The following is a 19,879-nucleotide window of genomic DNA, read 5'->3' on the forward strand; positions in this document are numbered from 1 at the left end:
CATCCCTAGACATTGTCAAATTAGATTATCGTGCCAGCTCTAATTGGCCCGTATAGGGCTGCTATACGACCTCTCTGATTGGCTCGGAATGCCAGCGTGGCGGAATTCGACCGTGTCCAGAATAGTAGTACCCCGTGCCTGTAAGTGGGGTTGTCACACGTCCTTGCAGTTTTCTATAGCTGATCCCTGTTGAGGTGTCCTCCTTTGAGAGACAGTTACGGCAATGCGCTTCTCTCTTCCTCTCATCCAAAAATCACTACACACACTATAGCTGATCGTGGCTCGCGAACCGCCCCATTCGCTGGCTGTCACATCTTAGGCCATAGTATATAGTATAGGTTGTCACTTTCGTGGCTATATAAGTCTGTATGTAGCCTGCCGCATTGACATTGCCGTAAGCACGACATTGCGAATTTCTTCGGGCGTTCGCACGCTGGTTTGGGTTCCCACGTTGCTGCACTTGCACCTTCGCGCAGTGTCGCCGTTTCGCGGTCGTTGTCAGCGACCTAGCTTGGAACATCGCTATATAGCTTCATTATGCAAAAAAGAAGTGAGGCGTGCACGCCTCACTTCTTTTTTGCATAATGACTCCTATACCAACTAGCTCAGCTGTCTGTCGTTCTAAGCTATATAGCTTGGCTGTGACTCTGGTGACCTGGATTTTTCAAACGTTTTCTTTAACGTCATCACGTTAGCCGGTAGTTTTTGCCAATAGCGGAACTCTCTGCCAATATTTTATTGCGTAATTGTTTGCCGGACTAAACTCTAAGGGCTAAAGTTTCCCATTTAGGATTTTCTCTTGGGAGAGCCTGCTTCGCATATTCTGCACATGTAGCGCTCCTCGCGCCGTGCTCGATTATAGACACTGAAAACGTGAGAGGGAGAGAGACGCACGAAGCACGAAGGCGTCGCTGTAGAAGGGCATTTGGTCAAGGTCTGCCTCAAGATCTATACGCGTTGTCAAGAGGTGTTTCAGAGCTCTTATGTAGAAGAAAAATGCCAATAATAAAAATAAGAAAGGGTGGGGGGCGTGCTTTACTGTTCTATTTTCGGCGCTGCCGTCATCGCGATACTCGCACCGCTACTCTGGCCCGCAGTGCCTAATGGTCGCCTGCTGTATCTCCCCGACGCGCCCAGCTGGTCATCGCAGGCCGCGTGCGCGCGGTGAACGGTACCGAACCGCGCTCACGCGCCCCCAGAAACTGGAGCAACCGCCTCTCGGGCAGCGTTTGGTTGCTGTTTGCGTGCTTGTTTGTGTGTGCATCTGGGAGCGGGCGAAGCGTGTACGCACCTCCAATATATCCGACGAGTCGACTGGATAATAAGAAGTTGTCACGGCCCGATGGGTTCGTCGCCATTGTCTCGTCCTGTCGCTGGCGGGCCATTACGCGTCCCGGCCGAACGTGGGCGTTCCCGGCAGCCGCCGAGCCTTTGAAGGTCGCGCGGTGTCCGTCCGCGCGCCGATCGCGGCCGCCGCCCGCAATCGCTTTGATGGACGCGCGCCGTTTGTGTCGGCGTCGATCAGCTGTCGTGGTCCGGGGCCTCGATTCTGTGCCGAGCGCGCTGCTGCTGCTGCCCTTGTCACTGGAACGTGCAGTCTTAGCGTACATTCACTGTGCTGGAATCAGGAGCTTCGCGCCCGATGCTGTGTACCTTGAGAGCCGAATGGACGTACAAAAAAACCACGTCGGTCACGGATATCTGTTCACAGTTTTCTTCTGATCTTTTTTTTTATCTCTCTCTTCCTTGGACCGCGTGACCTCCCTTAGACATTTTCGTCTCATCGAGACAGCAGGGTCAGGTTACGGAGTATAGGGTCATCCGTTCCATCGCTATGCCCGACGGGCCCGCCGAAACAGTCGAGTGTTTTAGCCGAACTCACCACAATGCCGGAAGAAGCGCGAATAGCTCTTTTGCGTGTATTCTGTGCGTGCGATGAATCTAGCATAAGAGAGGCCTTTTAGCGCGACTAAGAAGAAGCGAGTAGGAAGGAACAGAACGGGAAGGAACTGGAACAAGGCGTTAGCGCCCGTGCTGTTCCTTCCTGGTTCTCTTCTTCTTAAGAATTTGTTTCTTCGTCGCGCTAATAGTCTTCAATAAACTAGCCCAGCAACACATTTTACTGAAGCCAATTAACATAGTCTTATTGTATTCCTTACTTAGGAACACAGTAAGGAACTTTTTTTTTATAAAAGAAAAAAGGAAATGAAAAACAGATTGCTTTTTGGTGCGCGCAATCGCTCAAGATGGGCGCACGCACGCCATTCCGCAGTGGGGGTGTGCACTCGACATTCCCGCAGCATCTTACCCCCCCCCCCCCCCTCCGCCCCTCCTCCCCAAGTATACTTACCAATGGCAGCGCTGCCTATAGCTTGGGCGATGCGACAAGAACAGGCGTATTCAACATGGCGACCTTGCCGATGACCGAATCCCGAGTGGGTATAACTCGCTTTGTTGTATGGGCCTGCTCGCGCAGGACTTGGGACGACCGCAACCAGCATTGACTGCGCACGAGAGAACTGTCGTCTAACATGGAGGCTTGCACGGTGACCGAAAATAACATGGAGCGAACATTTGCGGTGGCGAATGGTCGCAGCGCAAAATATATGCGATTCTCAATTCACAAAGAAACCGTCCGAGTTGTGGTTGCGATCGGAAATGTGTAGCACTTCAAGTGAATTAGACGCACCGCATCAGAGGAAGAGAACATGATGAACAGTAGGACAGTAGGACGCCCTGTTTTACTGCTTTTTTTTTTCTTTCTCTGATGCTGTGTGTCTAATTAACTTTAAGTAACATGTACTAATTCCCAGCGATTCATACTAAGGAAATATATAGCCAGCATTTAGATATTCTTGTGCCTGCGCAGCCATACAACTAAAGAAACAACGCTGGAAAGAAACCTTTCTGTTCTATACAGAAAGAAACTACATTCATACTAAATATACTAAGCATTCAATTTCCGAGCGCTGCATCGATATATAAGTCTTGTGTCTCTTGGAGCTTCCAGCAGCCTTTCTCGCAAACACCCATGTAGTGTAGCCATTTTCTCCTGAATTTTGGCGTATATGGTAATGGGGTCATTCTTCAAGTTATTATTGGCCTAATTTTCCGGACTTTGGCGGCGAGGAAAACTGCATGCCTCGCGAAGACGCGCGCTCAGTGCACGAAATGTGTAAACGTGGTACTATAAATAATGTCGCGCAATGACTGGTTTGCGTCGTATGAACTTTATACGCCGCACATGGACAATATGCGCATGCTGGGCCGGTATAGAATTTGTATGATTCCTTTCGCTAGATTCTAATTCTTTCTTGTCATCCTCCGCTCGCGAATGGCCGATCCTGGTAGTGATAACGTATAGGCGGAGCTCCGCGCGGAACACTGACCTAGCGCTAAAAGGAAAATATTTTGAACAAAATGAAAGCTAATACACCGACTCAACATAAGTCTTACGCCTCCCGTCCCGGAAGCATCATCAGTGCACGTCAATGGCATGCGCTGGCAATGCCTCCCGCATGCACGGGAGGCGAAAAGTCTGATTAACGACAATCATTAAATTATCCAGGCCTTGTTTTAGATTCGCTATAAACAACTCTCAAATATGCTCTGAAAGATTTTGTGCATACTGGTCAGAAAAAACAAAACAAAAAGAATAAAGAAAACGTAAGTGCGTGTGCTCGGGGGGGGGGGGGGGGGGCGGTGACGCTGAAAAGGAACGGGACGGATGATTCACCATGCAGCGTACACCGTGACGTTCCCAATAACGACAGCGCCAGAGCCCCCCAATGGCTTTTCTCCGGCGGTGCGCGCTGTTGTCATCAGCGCGGCTGTCGTCTCGCCGCGTCAAAAGACGAAACGCGCGGGCGAAGGATCTGCGCGGGCGACAAAGAAGCGTGGGCATCGCACCGCGCTACTACGCACTGTCCGGCGGCAGTCGTTGCGTCTCCGATGGAGCGGAACGGGAGTTTTCCCTCTCCGCCGCGTGACGCGCCGGTCGGGTTTTCGCCCGCAGTCCGTGACTGCGCCGGCGTCGCAAATGACTGCGCTCTCGGAGAGCCTTTTGTGCAGAGACACCGCGAGCGGGGCCGAAGCTGCCTGTCTCGCTCCGATTGGGCCCCGGCCAATTTTCGAGGCGCCGGACCAGCTCCTCGCGGAAGCTGTTGGACGTCAGCTGGACGAAGCACCGAGCGCCGTGCCATTTTCGCTCTGGTTTTGTGTTCGCAACGAAGAATGAAAGAAAGACGCATTTTGGCCGGGAATTGCCGCTGCCACTGGAGCTTGAAGTCCGGCTTCCGTGTTCTTTCAGTGGCGCGCGAGAAAGGCGCGACACACAAAATATGATATACGCGCGGAGTCTGGCGTTCTATTTCTGGACCGGTAATTTGGTGACCCCCGGCTGAATGCGCGGACCTCGGCTATCCCTTGCGTTTGCTGTGTAAAGTCGTACGTATACAGGAAAATGCCCTTGAGTGTTTGTTTTGTTTCTTTATTGCTGCAGATTTGCCGAACTCTGTGCATATGAGTCGGTGTGACCGTGTGAATTTGGGCAAACGAGCGCATGGAGGCATCTTAAAACGAGCTCAAATAAGCTGGCCGACTTCGCGGAAGATGGCCCAAAGCAAACGGAATACTTTGTCCCGCATACATGTAACCGGAGGACCATTGGGTGTCAGGATTGGGGGCTCAATCCCATCGCTCGAGATCCGTTGCCAAGATTGGAGTCCGGCATGAATTCGAAGGTAGCTGGCCCATGCCGTCGTCCAACTTAAACACGCTGAGGACGTTGATGAAGCGAAGAACTGCTTCTCATCGAGAACGAGGAAAATGGGTTTATTTACAGAAATTAAATCAGTCTAACATGACTGCTTAAGAAAAAGAGTGTCAGTCCAACATGACTGCTCAAGAGAAAATGTGTCAGTCCAACCTGACTGCACGAGAGAAGTGTTTCGAGCCTCCGCCCAACAGCCGTTTTTAAACACTCGGTCCTCCGGCGATGCAAGGCAGCGAAAGTTCGTTTCGTCATCGCAAAACTAGCCGCCTCCCGCGACAAGGTGACGCGAGCGTTCGTTTACTCATTGTAAATTCGCCGCCGCCCCGCAGACCGGTTTACGCACACACACACGCAAACACACAGGTGCGAAGGACTGGAGCCGACGACAGAGGGGAGTCGTTCCGCAGTATTGTTTACGCCTACACACACGCAAACACACAGGTGCGAAGGACTGGAGCCGACGACAGAGGGGAGTCGTTCCGGGAAGCTCGGAGACATTCTGGGTAGCTCGTTGTCCCGCCGCGGCTTGCTCATGCGTAGCAAAATCAGGTTCGCGCTGGGGACCTCGGGCACAATAGTTCGTCCGTCGAACCCGTTTCGTCACAACGGAGATGGGGCTCGTGGATGGAGGCGGTTTTCAGCACAAAGCCCGCTTCTTCGAACGCAGTCTAGCTGCAGCGACGGAGAGTGGGGGATGCGCGCCTTGTCCCCCAGTCGTAATTGGGTGGCAATTTTTCCTTGCAGCTCGCCATTCTTAACATGGGGTTATAGAGTGGGTGCCAGGAGAAAGGAACTGCAGTCGAGGACGGTAGAATAGATGGGGCAATGAGAATGGGAAATTCGCAGGCGCTAGTTGGAATCGGTTGGCGCAAGACAGGGGTAATTGGAGATCGCAGGGAGATGCCTTCGTCCTGCAATGGACATAAGATAGGTTGATGATGATGATGACATTTTATTTTCCCGGTTTGAATTAAAGATAAACTTTTGTAGATTTCAAGGAAAACACGAGGAAGGCGGGAGATGGAAATTCAAGGCGATGAGCAAAACGAGAACAAGGTAAAAGCGGGAGCCAACGTTTCGACAAGTGGACTTGTCTTTTTCAAGGCAACCTATGCCGCCTTCGGAAAAATGCAAGACCACTCGTCGAAACAGGCACGTAACCATAACTTTCCCATAACTTCCATAACCATAATTAACCATTCCGACAACCACATTTTCTGAACCCCTATTGTGAACTTTTTTTTTTGTACGCCTCCGTTGTTTGTCGTTTCCCTACTTTTCTTCCACATGCAGCCTTCCAATCGCCTCTTACTAGTCTCCATGGTGGACATGTTTACTTTCCCTCTGCTCTCGCTTAACCCAAGGGTTTCAAGGAGGCCAGTGATTCCTAAACCGCCCGCTGGGGAGATATCTTCACATTCTGATAAAACATGCTCCATCGTTTCCCTAGTTTTACCGCTGCGAGGACATGCTTCTTCTTCCTCCTTATATCTCGCTTTATAAGTGCGTGATCTAAGGCGTCATGATCTCGCTTCGAAAAGTAATGAGCTTCCCTTTCAGTTTCTTACTTGATTTCGTTTTCTTCCTCTCAAGAGGAAGCTTTAGCTCGGGTGCCTCCTATCTAAATAGTCGTAAAAGGAGAATTCGTTTTTCTCGGCGATCACTGCACCAAATTTGATGAGGTTGGTTGCATTTAAAAGAAAAACTTACAATCTAGGCACCGTTGGTTTCGAATTTTTTATTTAGGTCGTCATTACTTTATTAAAAATTGCCAAAAAGGAAACTCCATATAAATTCCGCTTCCAACAGTCACTAGAACTTACCCTTCTCTCTCAAATGCAACAAATTTCATTAAAATCGGTCCAGGGGTTATCTCAGAAAAGCGTTTCTGCGTTTTACATGTATTTGAATAGGCCGCGTCGGAGTTGGGCCCGAGCTAAAGCTTCCTCTTAAGTAGTTACTCATGGCAGGTTTACTTTCCATTGCCGCCACCCATGAGATTATCTCACCTTCTCTGACTGTCCGCTTGACGTTCTGTTTTGCTATGTTGCTCACCATACTGGTCGCATACTTGCTGGTAAGCTTCCTAGTTCTTTTCCTCCTCTGTGAATCAATGTTATTACGGTTATTACTCTTATTACGCGACCAGTCATCACACACATTCCTAAAGCGCCGCCAAATCAATCTTGAGACTTGACAGCTATTCGGCGGTACGTCAATATTTTCCTGCCTTTTTCACTCCTTTTGGATGGCGGTAGTTATCGGTATCTCCTTCGGGGTGTGAAGGCCAGTTTTCTCATCGATTCGTTGGCCGAGCGATTAACTCGAGATGCGTTCGGTTGTCACCATCTATTCAACGATCACGCGCAGCGCTGTTGCTTCGTTAGTTCAACCCTCTTTGTTTAGACTGATCCAGGGACTAGGAAAGGGAGTCGGTTCGTAGTGAGCTGGTCTTAATGCTCGTGGAACGAGTTCCGGCCGAAGAAAACGCCATGTGCGTTTAACTTTTCCTTTTGCTTCATTATTTCCTCGAGTGACGGCTCTGCGCAACGCTGGCAGATCCTCGGAACCATATACCCGCGATATGGTTTAAATAAGGTGGAAAATAAAATAATGCGAAGCAGCGTCCATCGTCAAACCCTGCAATAACCCTTAAACCCATAAGCAATATGACTGTCACCCATTACCTCGTCTGGTTTTTCCCTAATTGTACAGTACTTTTCGTGCAAAATTGGCAACTGGAAGCAAGAAGTTGAGAAATTAAGCGATCTACTAAGGGAGAGAGCCGAGGCAACAGCCAAACAGGAAGGGAAAGCGAAAATTTGACCGTTGTTTGTGAAAATATTTGTGGATCAACATCTTTTTATTTAAAAAGAAAGTAGAGAAAACGCCGCCGGAAGTGGAGAACAATTCCGTGTACTTTGAATGACGCTTCTACAGTTATCAGTCGAGCCGCCTGATGTAGCCACGTACTTCTCTGCTGCGCTTATGTGGGTGTTTTTCTAACCTTCCGCGGTGGGCGCAGTACGTCTAGAACCGCAGCGTCCTGCGCTCTACGCAGTTGTACGGGACTCCACGCATCGTTACTTCCCAAATAACAATACGAGTCGGTATCGGCACTGAAGAGGAAGCCTTAGCTCGGGCCCAACTACGAAGCGGCCTATTCAAATACAGGTAAAACGCAGAAACGCTTTTCTGAGATAACCCCTGGACCAATTCTCATGAAATTTGTTGCATTTCAGTGAGAAAGTTAAAAATTCTAGTGACTGTTGGAAGCGGAATTTCGATTTTGGGCCTGAATTTTGTTAAAAGGATTTTTAAAAATGTGAAAGCTTGAGAAAAAAAAAACAGAAGCACGAAGTTTACAAATTAATAGCTCTGCACCAAGAACAGATATGACGGTTCTGTAAATGGCGCCCATTAGATCACTGAAAGCGGACAAACTCAATATGTCATTTTATATATTACGTGAATTTGTTACGTTGTGCACACGGGTTCTACAAAAGCTGTATTTTCTCATTACTGTGTTTTTTTTTTTAAATTCATGTGTAACGTATCAATTTTGTCCGCTTTAGATGCACTATTAGATGCAATTCACATAATTGTGATATCGTTTCTGATTGCTGAGTTGCCAGAGTTGTAAACTTGATAGTTTCGTTTTCAGAAAATTTTTTATTTTTAACACTTCTTAATAAAAAATTGACGACCTAAATCGAAAATTCAAAACGAACAGTCACTAGAGCTAAGTTTTCTTTTCTTTTAATGCAACAAACCTCGCCAAATTTGATGCAGTGGTTGCCGAGAAAAACGAATTCTCCTTTTACATGTATTTAGATAGGAGCACCCGAGCTAAAGCTTCATCTTAACTTGGTAGAGCAGTAAACGAGAGATCCAAAAGAACTGTGATTGTTCTGCAAATATATATTTCTTATAATTCTTCCAGAGCTAATTCAGATACGCTACTAGAAATATTTATTTTACACTTTCGCTTGTTTACTTGTTCTTGGCAGTGTTCTTCCTGGGCTTCTTTCCTGCGCGAGTCCATTTGATGTGGCTCCTTGTTTGCCAAGTAAAGGAGAGGTGTATCTCACAGGCGTACCTGTGAGGTACACCTTATTTCATTTCTCTTGCGCGTTTACGCGTCTTTATGGCGAATGGTTGGCGTTATTCACATTTGTACTAGTAAAGGTACCCCCCCTCCTCATTTGCATAGAAAGGTTACCATGGGTTGCCCCCACCCCCGAAAAAAAAAAAAATCCTGGATACGTGCCTGTGTCGAAACGTTGGCTCTCGCTTTTACCTTGTTCTCGTTTTGCTCATCGATTTTATGCGTTGCATATTGCAATCACTCAGTTCAGCCCTTGGGCGCGGCCGGGCAGCCACCATTGACCTTTAGCGCAACCACGTGACGTGACGTTACGACAGCCGGAGGAAAAGCTGGGCCCCAACTCGCGCGGTCGCGCGCGGCCGCAGCCACCACCTGACTCCCACTCCTCCCGCTAGGGGCGCTGCGCCGGCGCGTGACGTCACGGAGGAAAAGCTGGGCCCCAACTCGCGCGGTCGCGCGCGGCCGCAGCCACCACCTGACTCCCGCTCCTCCCGCTAGGGGCGCTGCGCTATGATTGACGTCACGGCATATGTATAAAAGAGCTGCGCTCCTTCGCCGGGACAGTCTTACAGCCAGATGCCGCCCAATATTGTACAGTGTCAAATGCACCATCTAGATTGAACCATCTGCATGACTGAATAGTGGGGCAACCAAGGGTGTTTCCAATGTACTTTCCATGGGTGCCAAGACCGCGCAATATGCAACGCATTCTTGGCTTAACCAAGCTAAGCCTGGCCATTTTTGTAGATTGTACTGTCACGCACATTTTCTTTTCATTCTCTCTTCTTTTTAATCGTTGTTGAAGTTGAATAAAACATTGCGGGAAAACGGTCAAAAGATCAGGTCGCGTGAACGCAGATTACAAAAATTGAATTATGGGGTTTTACGTGCCAAAACCACTTTCTGATTATGAGGCACGCCGTAGTGGGGGACTCCGGAAATTTCGACCACCTGGGGTTCTTTACCGTGCGCCTAAATCTAAGTACACGGGTGTTTTCGCATTTCGCCCCCATCGAAATGCGGCCGCCGTGCCCGGGATTCGATCCCGCGACCTCGTGTTTAGCAGCCCAACACCATAGCCACTAAGTTTTTTTTTTAAAAAAACCTGTATTGAATGAGGTATTCCTGCATGAGATGAGGCTTACGAGCAGAAACAACGATCACGTTCTTTCATGCCAGCCCAAACGATTTTCATTGCTAAAAACTGAAGACGCAATGAAACATTTACGTATGGCGTTACTTTATACATACCGATCAGTCTGACAAATGTTGACCATAAAATATTAATTAGAAATATTGGCGTAGTGGCTGCAGTCAGTAATTAAAGAATTGATAGGGGCAAACACGAGGACTAAAGGTATACCTTTATTCCTCATGTTTGACGATAATATGACAAATATATTCAAAGCACGGTCAAACTTTGAATGTTGTTATGCAGTGCCACTCGGAGTCCCCATGTTGAAAGTTGACCTTTGAAAAGGCCTTGTACTGTATATATGACTTGCTTTTGTCGACATTTGAGTACGCGAATGCTAGTACTGTTATTAGCGAAGATGTGCATACGTGGTTTACATCGTGTTTTACAGGGATTTCCGTTATCGCTCCCATCCGTCTTTTTTTCTTTTAATTTTTATTGAACCTTTCTTCTCTGAGGGTAATTAAATACAATCTGATAAGCTGTTCTGATTTACATACAGGCGAGGTCACCCTTCTGGTTTACGTCGGCGATATCGCTATTTTCTGTGCTGTGTAGAGTTTTGAAACGAGATCAGACTGGAAAACGGGCCCCCGCCATGTGTCTCAAACTATAGACCAAAGCCGGTTATGTACGAGTGCATGGTTGTGCTGCGAAGACAGCGGCTTCTCAGGCGAATTTCCATCCTCCAGGAAAACGAGTATACCGGGTCTAGATATTTTCTCAGATCCCGAATTACTCTTTCCGCCAGAGAAGAAGGGTAACCGTGGGGCTCGATTTTGTTAATCACGACCGTATAAAGTCAACAGAAAACGAGGCAAAGGGTATTCAGTGTTGTCCGATGATGCGTGCACACCTGTCGGAGTATTTGATATGCATAATAATATGTTTTGCCAATAAACACAATTGCAGCCGTGCGCCTTTGCTTTCTTTCATACCCCCCCCCCCTTTCTTTTTCTTATTTGCGCACAATTCATGGGTGACTCTACAATTGAATTAGTACTGTTCTTTAGTGTCTTTTTAAGCGTTTCTACAACGCCAGAGCCTCGCTGACGGTAGCAAATGCGAGGGATATCGGAGTGGAAGTCCTGGATTTGATAATTTACCTAGAATATATAACAGTCGAACGCCTTTATAACGAACTGCTTGGGGCCTCCGAAATCATTCGTTATACAGGTCACTTCGTTGTAAAGGTCGCGCGCACCGCACAGCCCACAATAGAACCGGGACAGAATTATTACTTCGTTATAGAGGTAATTTCGTTGTAGAGACGCTCGACTTAATCTGCGAGCTTGCTCCGCATGGTAGGGAGCGGCAGAGCTACGAGTTCGGAAGTGGTCCCCGTCTCCGAACTCGAAGTTCCTTCGCCCTATATATATATATAGGGCTCACGTGTCATGGCGGGTCCGTAAAGGTCTGTTATAGCCGTGTCCTATAACGCTCGTGGATTCGCGGCAAGCGGGAGTTTACTTTTTTTTCCTTCTTTCCGCAGGGAACGGCGCAGAGCCCGGTGACGATGACCGTGCTGAACGAGAACGAGCCTCGCCGGGAGCCGCACAGTGTTGTGCACCGCGACACGAGTGTCGAGTGGCCCTCGGTGCGGCTCACCGACGGACCTTTGCCGCTACGCGGCCGGCTGCAGCTGCGTCACGGCGCCCACTGGTGGTCCGTCTGTACCCGGTCCAAAAAGTGAGCAGTCATTCCGTCTGCCTCCCTATAAGGTCCTTGCAAAGGACCAGCAAGCATGCCAAACTTGGTATACCCGCAGTGTGCTGTCCTGGATGCTGTCAAATACCGCCATCATTATCAGCTATGATTGACCCACAGGGCTGCTACCGCCACTGTGATTGGCTTTAAAGGGCGCCATTGCAGAATTCGGCAAAAAATTAGTAGTTTCGACTGAAAGGCGAATCACTGATTGCGGTAGCAAATTATTAGCCAGCTATATGAAGAAAGGTTAGTAGTTTCATTTGCCATATAAACTGCTGTAAACACTCGTTTACTAACCAAATTAACAACGATGGTGTCGCGCGCGCACAGGCAGTCATGAATACATCTCACTCGTAAACCGCGGACACTCGCTGTAAAAACGCTTGCGTGATGAAGAGCAGCAGCAGCAGCGACGAGCGAATTCCCCTTCGTGCTGCTTCTCGCTTCAACGCGAACTAAGCGCGCGAGAACCCAGCGCACACGAAGCTATCAGCCCTTGGTGCACCTAGACTCTGTACCCATCGCAGATCGCTTTCAAGATCCCACGAGGCCGCGGCGATATTCCTGCGTCGGCTGCGATATGCAGCCGCCGCAGGAGCAGGGAGAGAAGGATGGAAGACGGCGCACCCTTCGTTTCCGCCTTCCTCCCTTGCGCGTGGTGAAGGACGGACCCCGGCCGAAACGTCAAAATCAAATTTGTTTTTGCCTTTTAACGTGCCGCTGCACCTTTTTAAAGTTATTAAACACCGCGCCCGAAGAACTACTTCCTTCACACACACACACACACACACACACACACACACACACACACACACACACACACACACACACACACACACACACACACACACACACACACACACACACACACACACACACACACACACACACACACACACACACACACACACACACACACACACACACACACACACACACACACACACACACACACACACACACACACACACACACACACACACACACACACACACACACACACACACACACACACACACACACACTACGCTCATGACAAATTGTTGTGACAGAGAACATCAATTCTTCATGCCTACGCGCCCCCTCCTCCATCCCCCTTCAAGCTTACTGAAGTTGCAACTTTGGATGCGCAGGAATTATTTAAATTGTACGAGATACGATGCGAAATAAAAAAAAGTACATGGCTTAAATTGACGTCATCGCCGCCGCCATCTAGGGTACTAGCATGTCGAGAAGCTGCGTAATGAAGAAACGTGACAGCACGACAGGTGCGCCTTGCGCCGAGCGGCAAATCGTAAGCAGTGATAATCCTGCGAAAAACGGTCACCGTCAAAAAGCAAAACGATGTGCGCGTGATGATGTGGTGCACTGATGTCATTGTGGCCGCCACGTTTGGGTACTAGCACGGTGAGAAACAATCTACAGCGCGAGCGCTATTGAGTGCAACATCGGTGCCTCGAACCCAATCTATATGACACTTGTCTGCTGCTTTGGGGAAAAGACGGGGAAGGCGGGAAATGGAAATTCAAGACGATGAGCAAGAAGCGGGAGCCAACGTTCTGACAAGTGGACTTGTAATTTCTTGGCTTGAAAAAGACAAGTCCACTTATCGAAACGTTGGCTCCCGCTTTTACCTTGTTCTCGTTTTGCTCATCGTCTGCTGCTTTGTAACCTCGAATTCATCATGTTTAGCTGTGGACGGCGCGCCTGGTCTGCGACAGCTAGGGAAAAAAAAAAAAAAAAGAAAGCAAGCGGGAGCTAACCTTTTGCTGGTAACTGTGCTCCACTGATTGCGAAATCAGCCTATGGGGATTGCGAAAGTAGCGGCGTACGTGCCGACTGACAATGGGCGGGCACCTTCGCAATCGTTTCGTTTAATCGGCAGCGTGAAAGGATGCGACGCTGATGGAAAGTCCTAGCGTGCCGCTATTCGCCACGGCCGCTGCTCGCCTTCACGCGCCGTGCCGAGCCCACGCCTGCGGCGCGGTCCTTCTTCACGGCCAGCGCCGGCCATCCTCCCTGGCCACAGCGTAGCAGCGCGCGCGTGCGACCGAGTTACGACGGGAGCGTGGAGGTCGCTTGCTCCAGTTGTGAGGCCATCCCAGTGACCATGCGTGCGCGGCACGTTGGCATTGACTGTGGCCGTTGGCACGGGTCCGATGAAAGGACACCCTGATGCATTAGAATAGCCAGCGCGGGGCGTCCTTTTGTTAGCGGGCCCCGCAAAATCGCGAATGCCACGGCCAAGACGCGCTCCTGAAGACGCATTGTTCGTGCTCGGCCGCCATGCTGACGCGGAAGCGCATTTGGCGCGCGCGCCGCCACTGGGGCGCATTGGGCACGGTGCGGTTCAGCGCGCCCGAAGAAACAATCCCCCGCGGCCAGGCCAGAGTCAAGGGCGCCATGATCAGTCCGCGGGCGCTCTTGCGACGCTAATGACGTCACGCCACCGTTCCGACACTGGTCCTGCTCACCTCCGGGCTGTACTGAAGGGGTCTGCTGGTCAAGTGGACAGATAAATGCCGTAATGTCCCAGAGCGCCGCGGATGGTTCGTCAGTTTTGCATGTGCATCATAGCTTCCGGATTGTTGGAGGTAAATCCGGCGATTAATGTACGCCACCAACTCCGCGCTGCATGATTGTTCAGGCGACAGAAGTTAATTCACACATGGAATCCAACCGTATGACGCGTGGTACGAGTCTTATGTCCCCGTGTGTTCCTGAGCAGAAGGCCTAGAGGCTGTCGTGCCCAAGCGTAGTAGCGCCTAGCCTTTACGAGGCGCTCTGCGGTGATAGGACTCCGAGTACCCCGACAACATACCGCACATGTTTTTGTGCCCGTATGCCGAAATATTTTCGCAATTTCTTTTGTGAATGTAAATTATATAAATCCTTCTACAAATTTCAGCGCATGCGTGTCAGCGTCCAGTATTCTTACTGACTGAAAAACAGTCTCAAGTGCTCTTAATTGTCTTGTATGCCTAAGAACGGTGTAGCTCCATTTTACGAATTCATTAATTCAACTTTAATCCACATCTTTCCAATCGTAGATGGGATGCGGGGAACGTGGCAGGAAAATCAACAACGTTGGCTTTTGGCAAGTATCGAAAGGGAAAGTAGTGCGTAACATGGTGCGAGAAATAAAAAAATAAATAAAAAATATCAATAGCAAACAACAATAATCACGAAAAAGTAGAACGTAGCGCGCGGACAAACGGAATGCACATAATGGTAGAAAGAGTCAAGAGAAGTGGTGGTGTCAGGCGACAACAATGTGGTACATCTCGCGCAGAAAACAGTAACAGTAGTGGCAGCATCACATCAATACGGCATAGGATGTACAAGGAGTAAAAAATCTATACAAACAAGAAAAGAAAGGTGCCGTGTGTAATGTGATTAAAGGGGTTAAAAGGGTTTGATTAATGACATCAAAATTTTCGTTCATGCGTTTGTTGATTCAAACGTTGCGTCATGCTTCAGGGAGCACGATACACCACAGCGGGATTCATATATATCCGATAAATAATTTAATAATAGCATTATTATACTGAGCGATTTCGGTTTCGATTTCTGGGCTCCGGGGGATGCTATGACGTCACAGAGGAGGAAACGCAACATGGCTTGGTCACGTGGGCCACAATAAATAGTGACGTAAAACTATGCTGCATCGTCTGCTCGCGCATACGCGAGCACTGCCAGCAGAGGTCAACAACTGGCGATTCGAAGTGCATGTCGCGATTATTATAATTATTGCGAAGAGCGACAACAACGGTAAGAAAATATTGCGGCTTGTGAGAGTCGGTGATTCATTCCGGAGCGCCGTAAGCTTTAGCTTTGAAGTGAACCGGAAAAGGCCTAGCGACGACATCGGCGGCGCTGACCGATCAGAGGCGGTGAAGCTGCCGTCGATGCCAGAGTGACCACTCCTCGGTCGCTGATTGGCCGCTTCGCCGTACGGCTGCCGCACAAATGGGTCCCGGGCCCGTCCTCTCTACGGTAAGGAAACCTCGCCGTTCGCGAGCAAAACCGCCGTCGCTCGGGGGCCCGCAAACGGCGTGCGGCGAGTTTCCGTGCCGGTAGCGTGGACGGGCCCTCACACTGAAGAAGGCCAAGCGAACGAGAGACCGCTCCGAGCTGCCGAACTATGCGACTATGCGAGGAGAGAAGCGGACAACACGAACGCCGCATATCAGGTCCCTTTGCCGTTCGCGGGCCGCCGTGCGGCGTTCGTGTTGTCCACTTCTCTCCTCTTGTGTCCGTGTCTGCACGCCTTACCCCTTCTTTGCATTAAGAAAGGATTTCTATATGCCTGTAACTCGGTCATAGTGGAGGCTATGCTCGGTCGCTCAGCTCAGCAGGCTCCGTAATCGGCATTTCATCGCTACTCATCATACGTCACGTTGTTGTGCTAGTGTGCTATGACGTCAATATTTTCGTTCCTCCTCTGTGACGTAGTAACTGCCGCGCTAGCGATGGGTCTCGACTACGAGAAGGAGTTTTTAATGACTTTTTGGAACTGAATTAAAATTATTTTGAAATGTTTGCAGCGTCCAATACCTCGTTCTGGGTGTCCTTGCATACGGAAGCAGCCTACAACATGCTTTTCATAGCCTCAACATTTGGTGTCCCAACTCCTTTAAGCATCACCGTCACATCTCTTGTTACGAATCTCTGCCTCCCACATTTTATGTGCTGTTAAGTGAATGCTGTTTCCAAGTTTAAGGTGGCAGTGCGTCTGGATTAATATTTAACGATTGCAGTCTATAATTTTTTACATGAAAATAACCACAGAAGGAAAGTTGTTTTCGTACAGCCTCCTTTCACAGTCACCTTCAGCCAGGCTGGCTGAAGTCGCACATTTCAGATATTTAGGGATCACAATAACTAAAAAAGTCGCAGCTGGGGTTTGCATTTTTCCACACAGTTTGTGCGTCCGCTCTCCGTTAAACTGTCTATATATGTATATTGGCCTCGATCTCCACCACTGGAAAAGCTGGCGCCACCGTCGGCGTGACGTGCTATTAGGGATCACGTGGACATAGCGGCCGCGTCAGCTGCTTCGGGAGCGCCGAAGCGAGCTGAAAACGCAAGTTTAAATTCCCTTGTACGCTGCGGTCCTCATTTAGTGGCGAGATTTTCTCGCTACGAGTGTCTCCTTTACAACGCTGGAAAGCACTACAATAGGTAGTGGCTGCCTTTGAAGGCGCGCAACATGGTAGGCTACTGCTCGGTGCCGCAGTGCTGGACGTACGCAACGGAGCCAGGTGTCAGCCTTATTCACACATAGCCGCAGGACAAGAAGCTGCGTGAAGCTTGGCTAGCGAAACATAAAACCGGCAAACAGTAATCGGCTACAACTCGGGTATGCAGCAAGCCCAGACGCGAGGAAGATTTCTGCTACGGCGCCGGGTCTGCGATGTTCGGAAAACGCGCACCGAGACGCTCGCCCGCTGCCCGACTAATGTCATGACGGTTTGGTCTCTGAACTTGTCGATGCTATAGATACTGGCAAGTTCATTGGAGTGGAAAGGGAGCGGCAAGAAGCACATTAAAAAAAGCATGGCATATGGTCATGTTTGTACGTGTTATAAATTAATGCACTGGATTACAAAAAAGAAGCAGCGGGAAATCGCACGCTGAAAACACCAATAAACATACAGTGCGACGCAACTCGAGAAATAACACTGAAACATCCAAGAATTTAGAAGAAAAAGAAAGATTGAATCGTCGCGACCGCACATCACAGTCTCCGTAGACGTCGAAGTCTCTACAATGAAATTATTTTTGAACAGCTCTGATAGCGCCCACGCAACAATGGTTGCTTGTACACTGTCAAATGCTCATATTCTGCGGCCTAAAGCTCATGACACGGTGCGAAAGCGCGCACGCGGCGAAAGCGAAACAGTGCGCGGACAAGCATGCAGACGCGCAGTCGGTCGCTGCGAATCTGTGCGATCGCTGCATCGAGGCTTCATCCTATTACGCTCCATTTAGTTATACAAACACTATAAGAACATATTTCACATAGTTTGCTCCCAGCGTTTACCCACCTTTCACGCAAGAAAGCCAGTTCGGAAGTCTCCATCGCGGCGACCGTGCGCAGTGGCGTTCACTGTATGTATTCGGTAAAGATATAGCGTCTGTAAACGAGTCTGTGATTTCAGTTTGCCCAAGATTATTATTTAGACAGTAAAAAACTTCTCTCGTTTCGAAAGTACTTACAGAAATGTCCGGGAGAGCTCGCGCGTGGTGTTTTCAGTGAGCGCTGACAGCAAAACCTATGAGGAGCGCGCCGCGTGATCCCTCGGTCATACTACGCCAGCGAGGCGCTTCCGATAGATGGCGACTCCGTAACTCCTTGCCGCCTATATATATATATATATATATATGTATGTATGTATGTATGTGTGTGTGTGTGTGTGTGTGTGTGTGTGTGTGTGTGTGTGTGTGTGTGTGTGTGTGTGTGTGTGTGTGTGTGTGTGTGTGTGTGTGTGTGTGTGTGTGTGTGTGTGTGTGTGTGTGTGTGTGTGTGTGTGTGTGTGTGTCGATTAGGGATCTGCACGCTCATCTGAACTTAGGGGCACTCTAGAATATCCAACGATCCAATGATACGATCTCGACCGGGTGAGGTGGGTCTTCACCGCAAGAATCAGGAGATACGACGAAGCCGGGCATCGTGAGGATGAGAAAAAAAATTGGCAGTGGCTTAGCTCGGCTATGCCAGGATAGACGTAGCGAAAGCTAAGGCATAGATAGCATGGTGTTAGCCTTGGTTAATCTTGATTGCAAGTCCAGGTTAATCTGGTTGTCTAGCTATGTTGCGGCGTTTAGCCAGTCGTTCGGCGCGCTGTTCGTCTGTTTCCTGGGCGATTCGTTTCCTCTTCATCTCGTTCCGATGTCGATTCCAGGCCTCCTCCTGCTTATCAGAATTGTCGCCGTCCATACTGCCGCCTCAACTGTGGTTGCGGCGCACGCGTGCTCTCCTTTTCAATCCTCCGACATGTTATCAGGCATGCGATGCAGCTGGCGAAGCGAGCGGAGGCGAGCGCAACGACGAGAAGCGCGGTGTGACGTCATACCAAACGGTGGTAACGGAAAGACGCAGCGCAGCGGCGGAACATCTGTGGCTCAGTGCTACTAGTGGCGCATGCGCAGTAGTGACTAGCGAGCGAGAGAGAGAGAAATATCCGCGGCGAGGCGCGCCTTGTGACGTCATGTGCCTCCTCGGAGCACTGCCACGACGAAATCGCAAGATCGCAGCCAGTAAAGCCTTCGCTTTAATATCCGCGGCGAGGCGCGCGTTGTGACGTCATGTGCCTCCTCGGAGCACCGCCAAGGCGAAATCGCAAGTTCGCGGCCAGTAAAGCTCTCGCTTTAAAAAGTAGAAAAGATTGTATTCGCTTTATTGTGACTCTCATCCGAGTCTTGAGCAGTTGATCAGGACGGCCTTAATCAGGATGGCCTTCTGATCAGGACGGCCTTAAATAACCCCTTGCGGTCTTGTGGTCGTCGCTGTCTCCTTGGGGAGCCTGTGGAAGTAGGTTCTGCCGTCGATGACCTCCTGCCCTTCGGATTTTCTTTCCTTCGTCCTTCCCTTTGTGTCAGCTCGGAGAATAAAAGGGGTGACGCCCTTGCGGTCTGGTGGTCGTCGCTGTCTCCTTGGGGAGCCTGTGGAAGTAGGTTCTGCCGTCGACGACCTCCTGCCCTTCGGGTTTTCTTTCCTTCGTCCTTCCCTTTCTTTCAGCTCTGGGAATAAAAGGGGTGACGCCCTTGCGGTCTGGTGGTCGTCGCTGTCTCCTTGGGGAGCCTGTGGAAGTAGGTTCTGCTGTCGACGACCTCCTGCCCTTCAGGTATTCTTCCCTTCGTCCTTCCCTTTGTTTCAGCTCTGGGAATAAAAGGGGTGACGCCCTTGCGGTCTGGTGGTCGTCGCTGTCTCCTTGGGGAGCCTGTGGAAGTAGGTTCTGCCGTCGACGACCTCCTGCCCTTCGGGTTTTCTTTCCTTCATCCTTCCCTTTGTGTCAGCTCGGGGAATAAAAGGGGTGACGACGCGCTTGCGGTCTGGTGGTCGTCGCTGTCTCCTTGGGGAGCCCGT

General features: G+C 49.7%; 1 protein-coding gene across 1 annotated transcript in view; it reads left to right on the forward strand.

Annotated features, from left to right (window-relative positions):
* The window catches only part of bark (C-type lectin domain-containing protein bark beetle), a 96,373-nt gene that overhangs the window by 41,949 nt on the left and 34,545 nt on the right, over nucleotides 1-19,879 (forward strand). The window contains exon 2 of the mRNA XM_050191672.2: nucleotides 11,570-11,766. Coding sequence (XP_050047629.1) covers nucleotides 11,570-11,766 — 197 coding nt within the window. The remainder of the gene's footprint in view (nucleotides 1-11,569; nucleotides 11,767-19,879) is intronic.

The sequence above is a fragment of the Dermacentor andersoni genome, chromosome 1 (genome assembly GCF_023375885.2).
Source record: "Dermacentor andersoni chromosome 1, qqDerAnde1_hic_scaffold, whole genome shotgun sequence".
NCBI lineage: Eukaryota > Metazoa > Arthropoda > Arachnida > Ixodida > Ixodidae > Dermacentor > Dermacentor andersoni.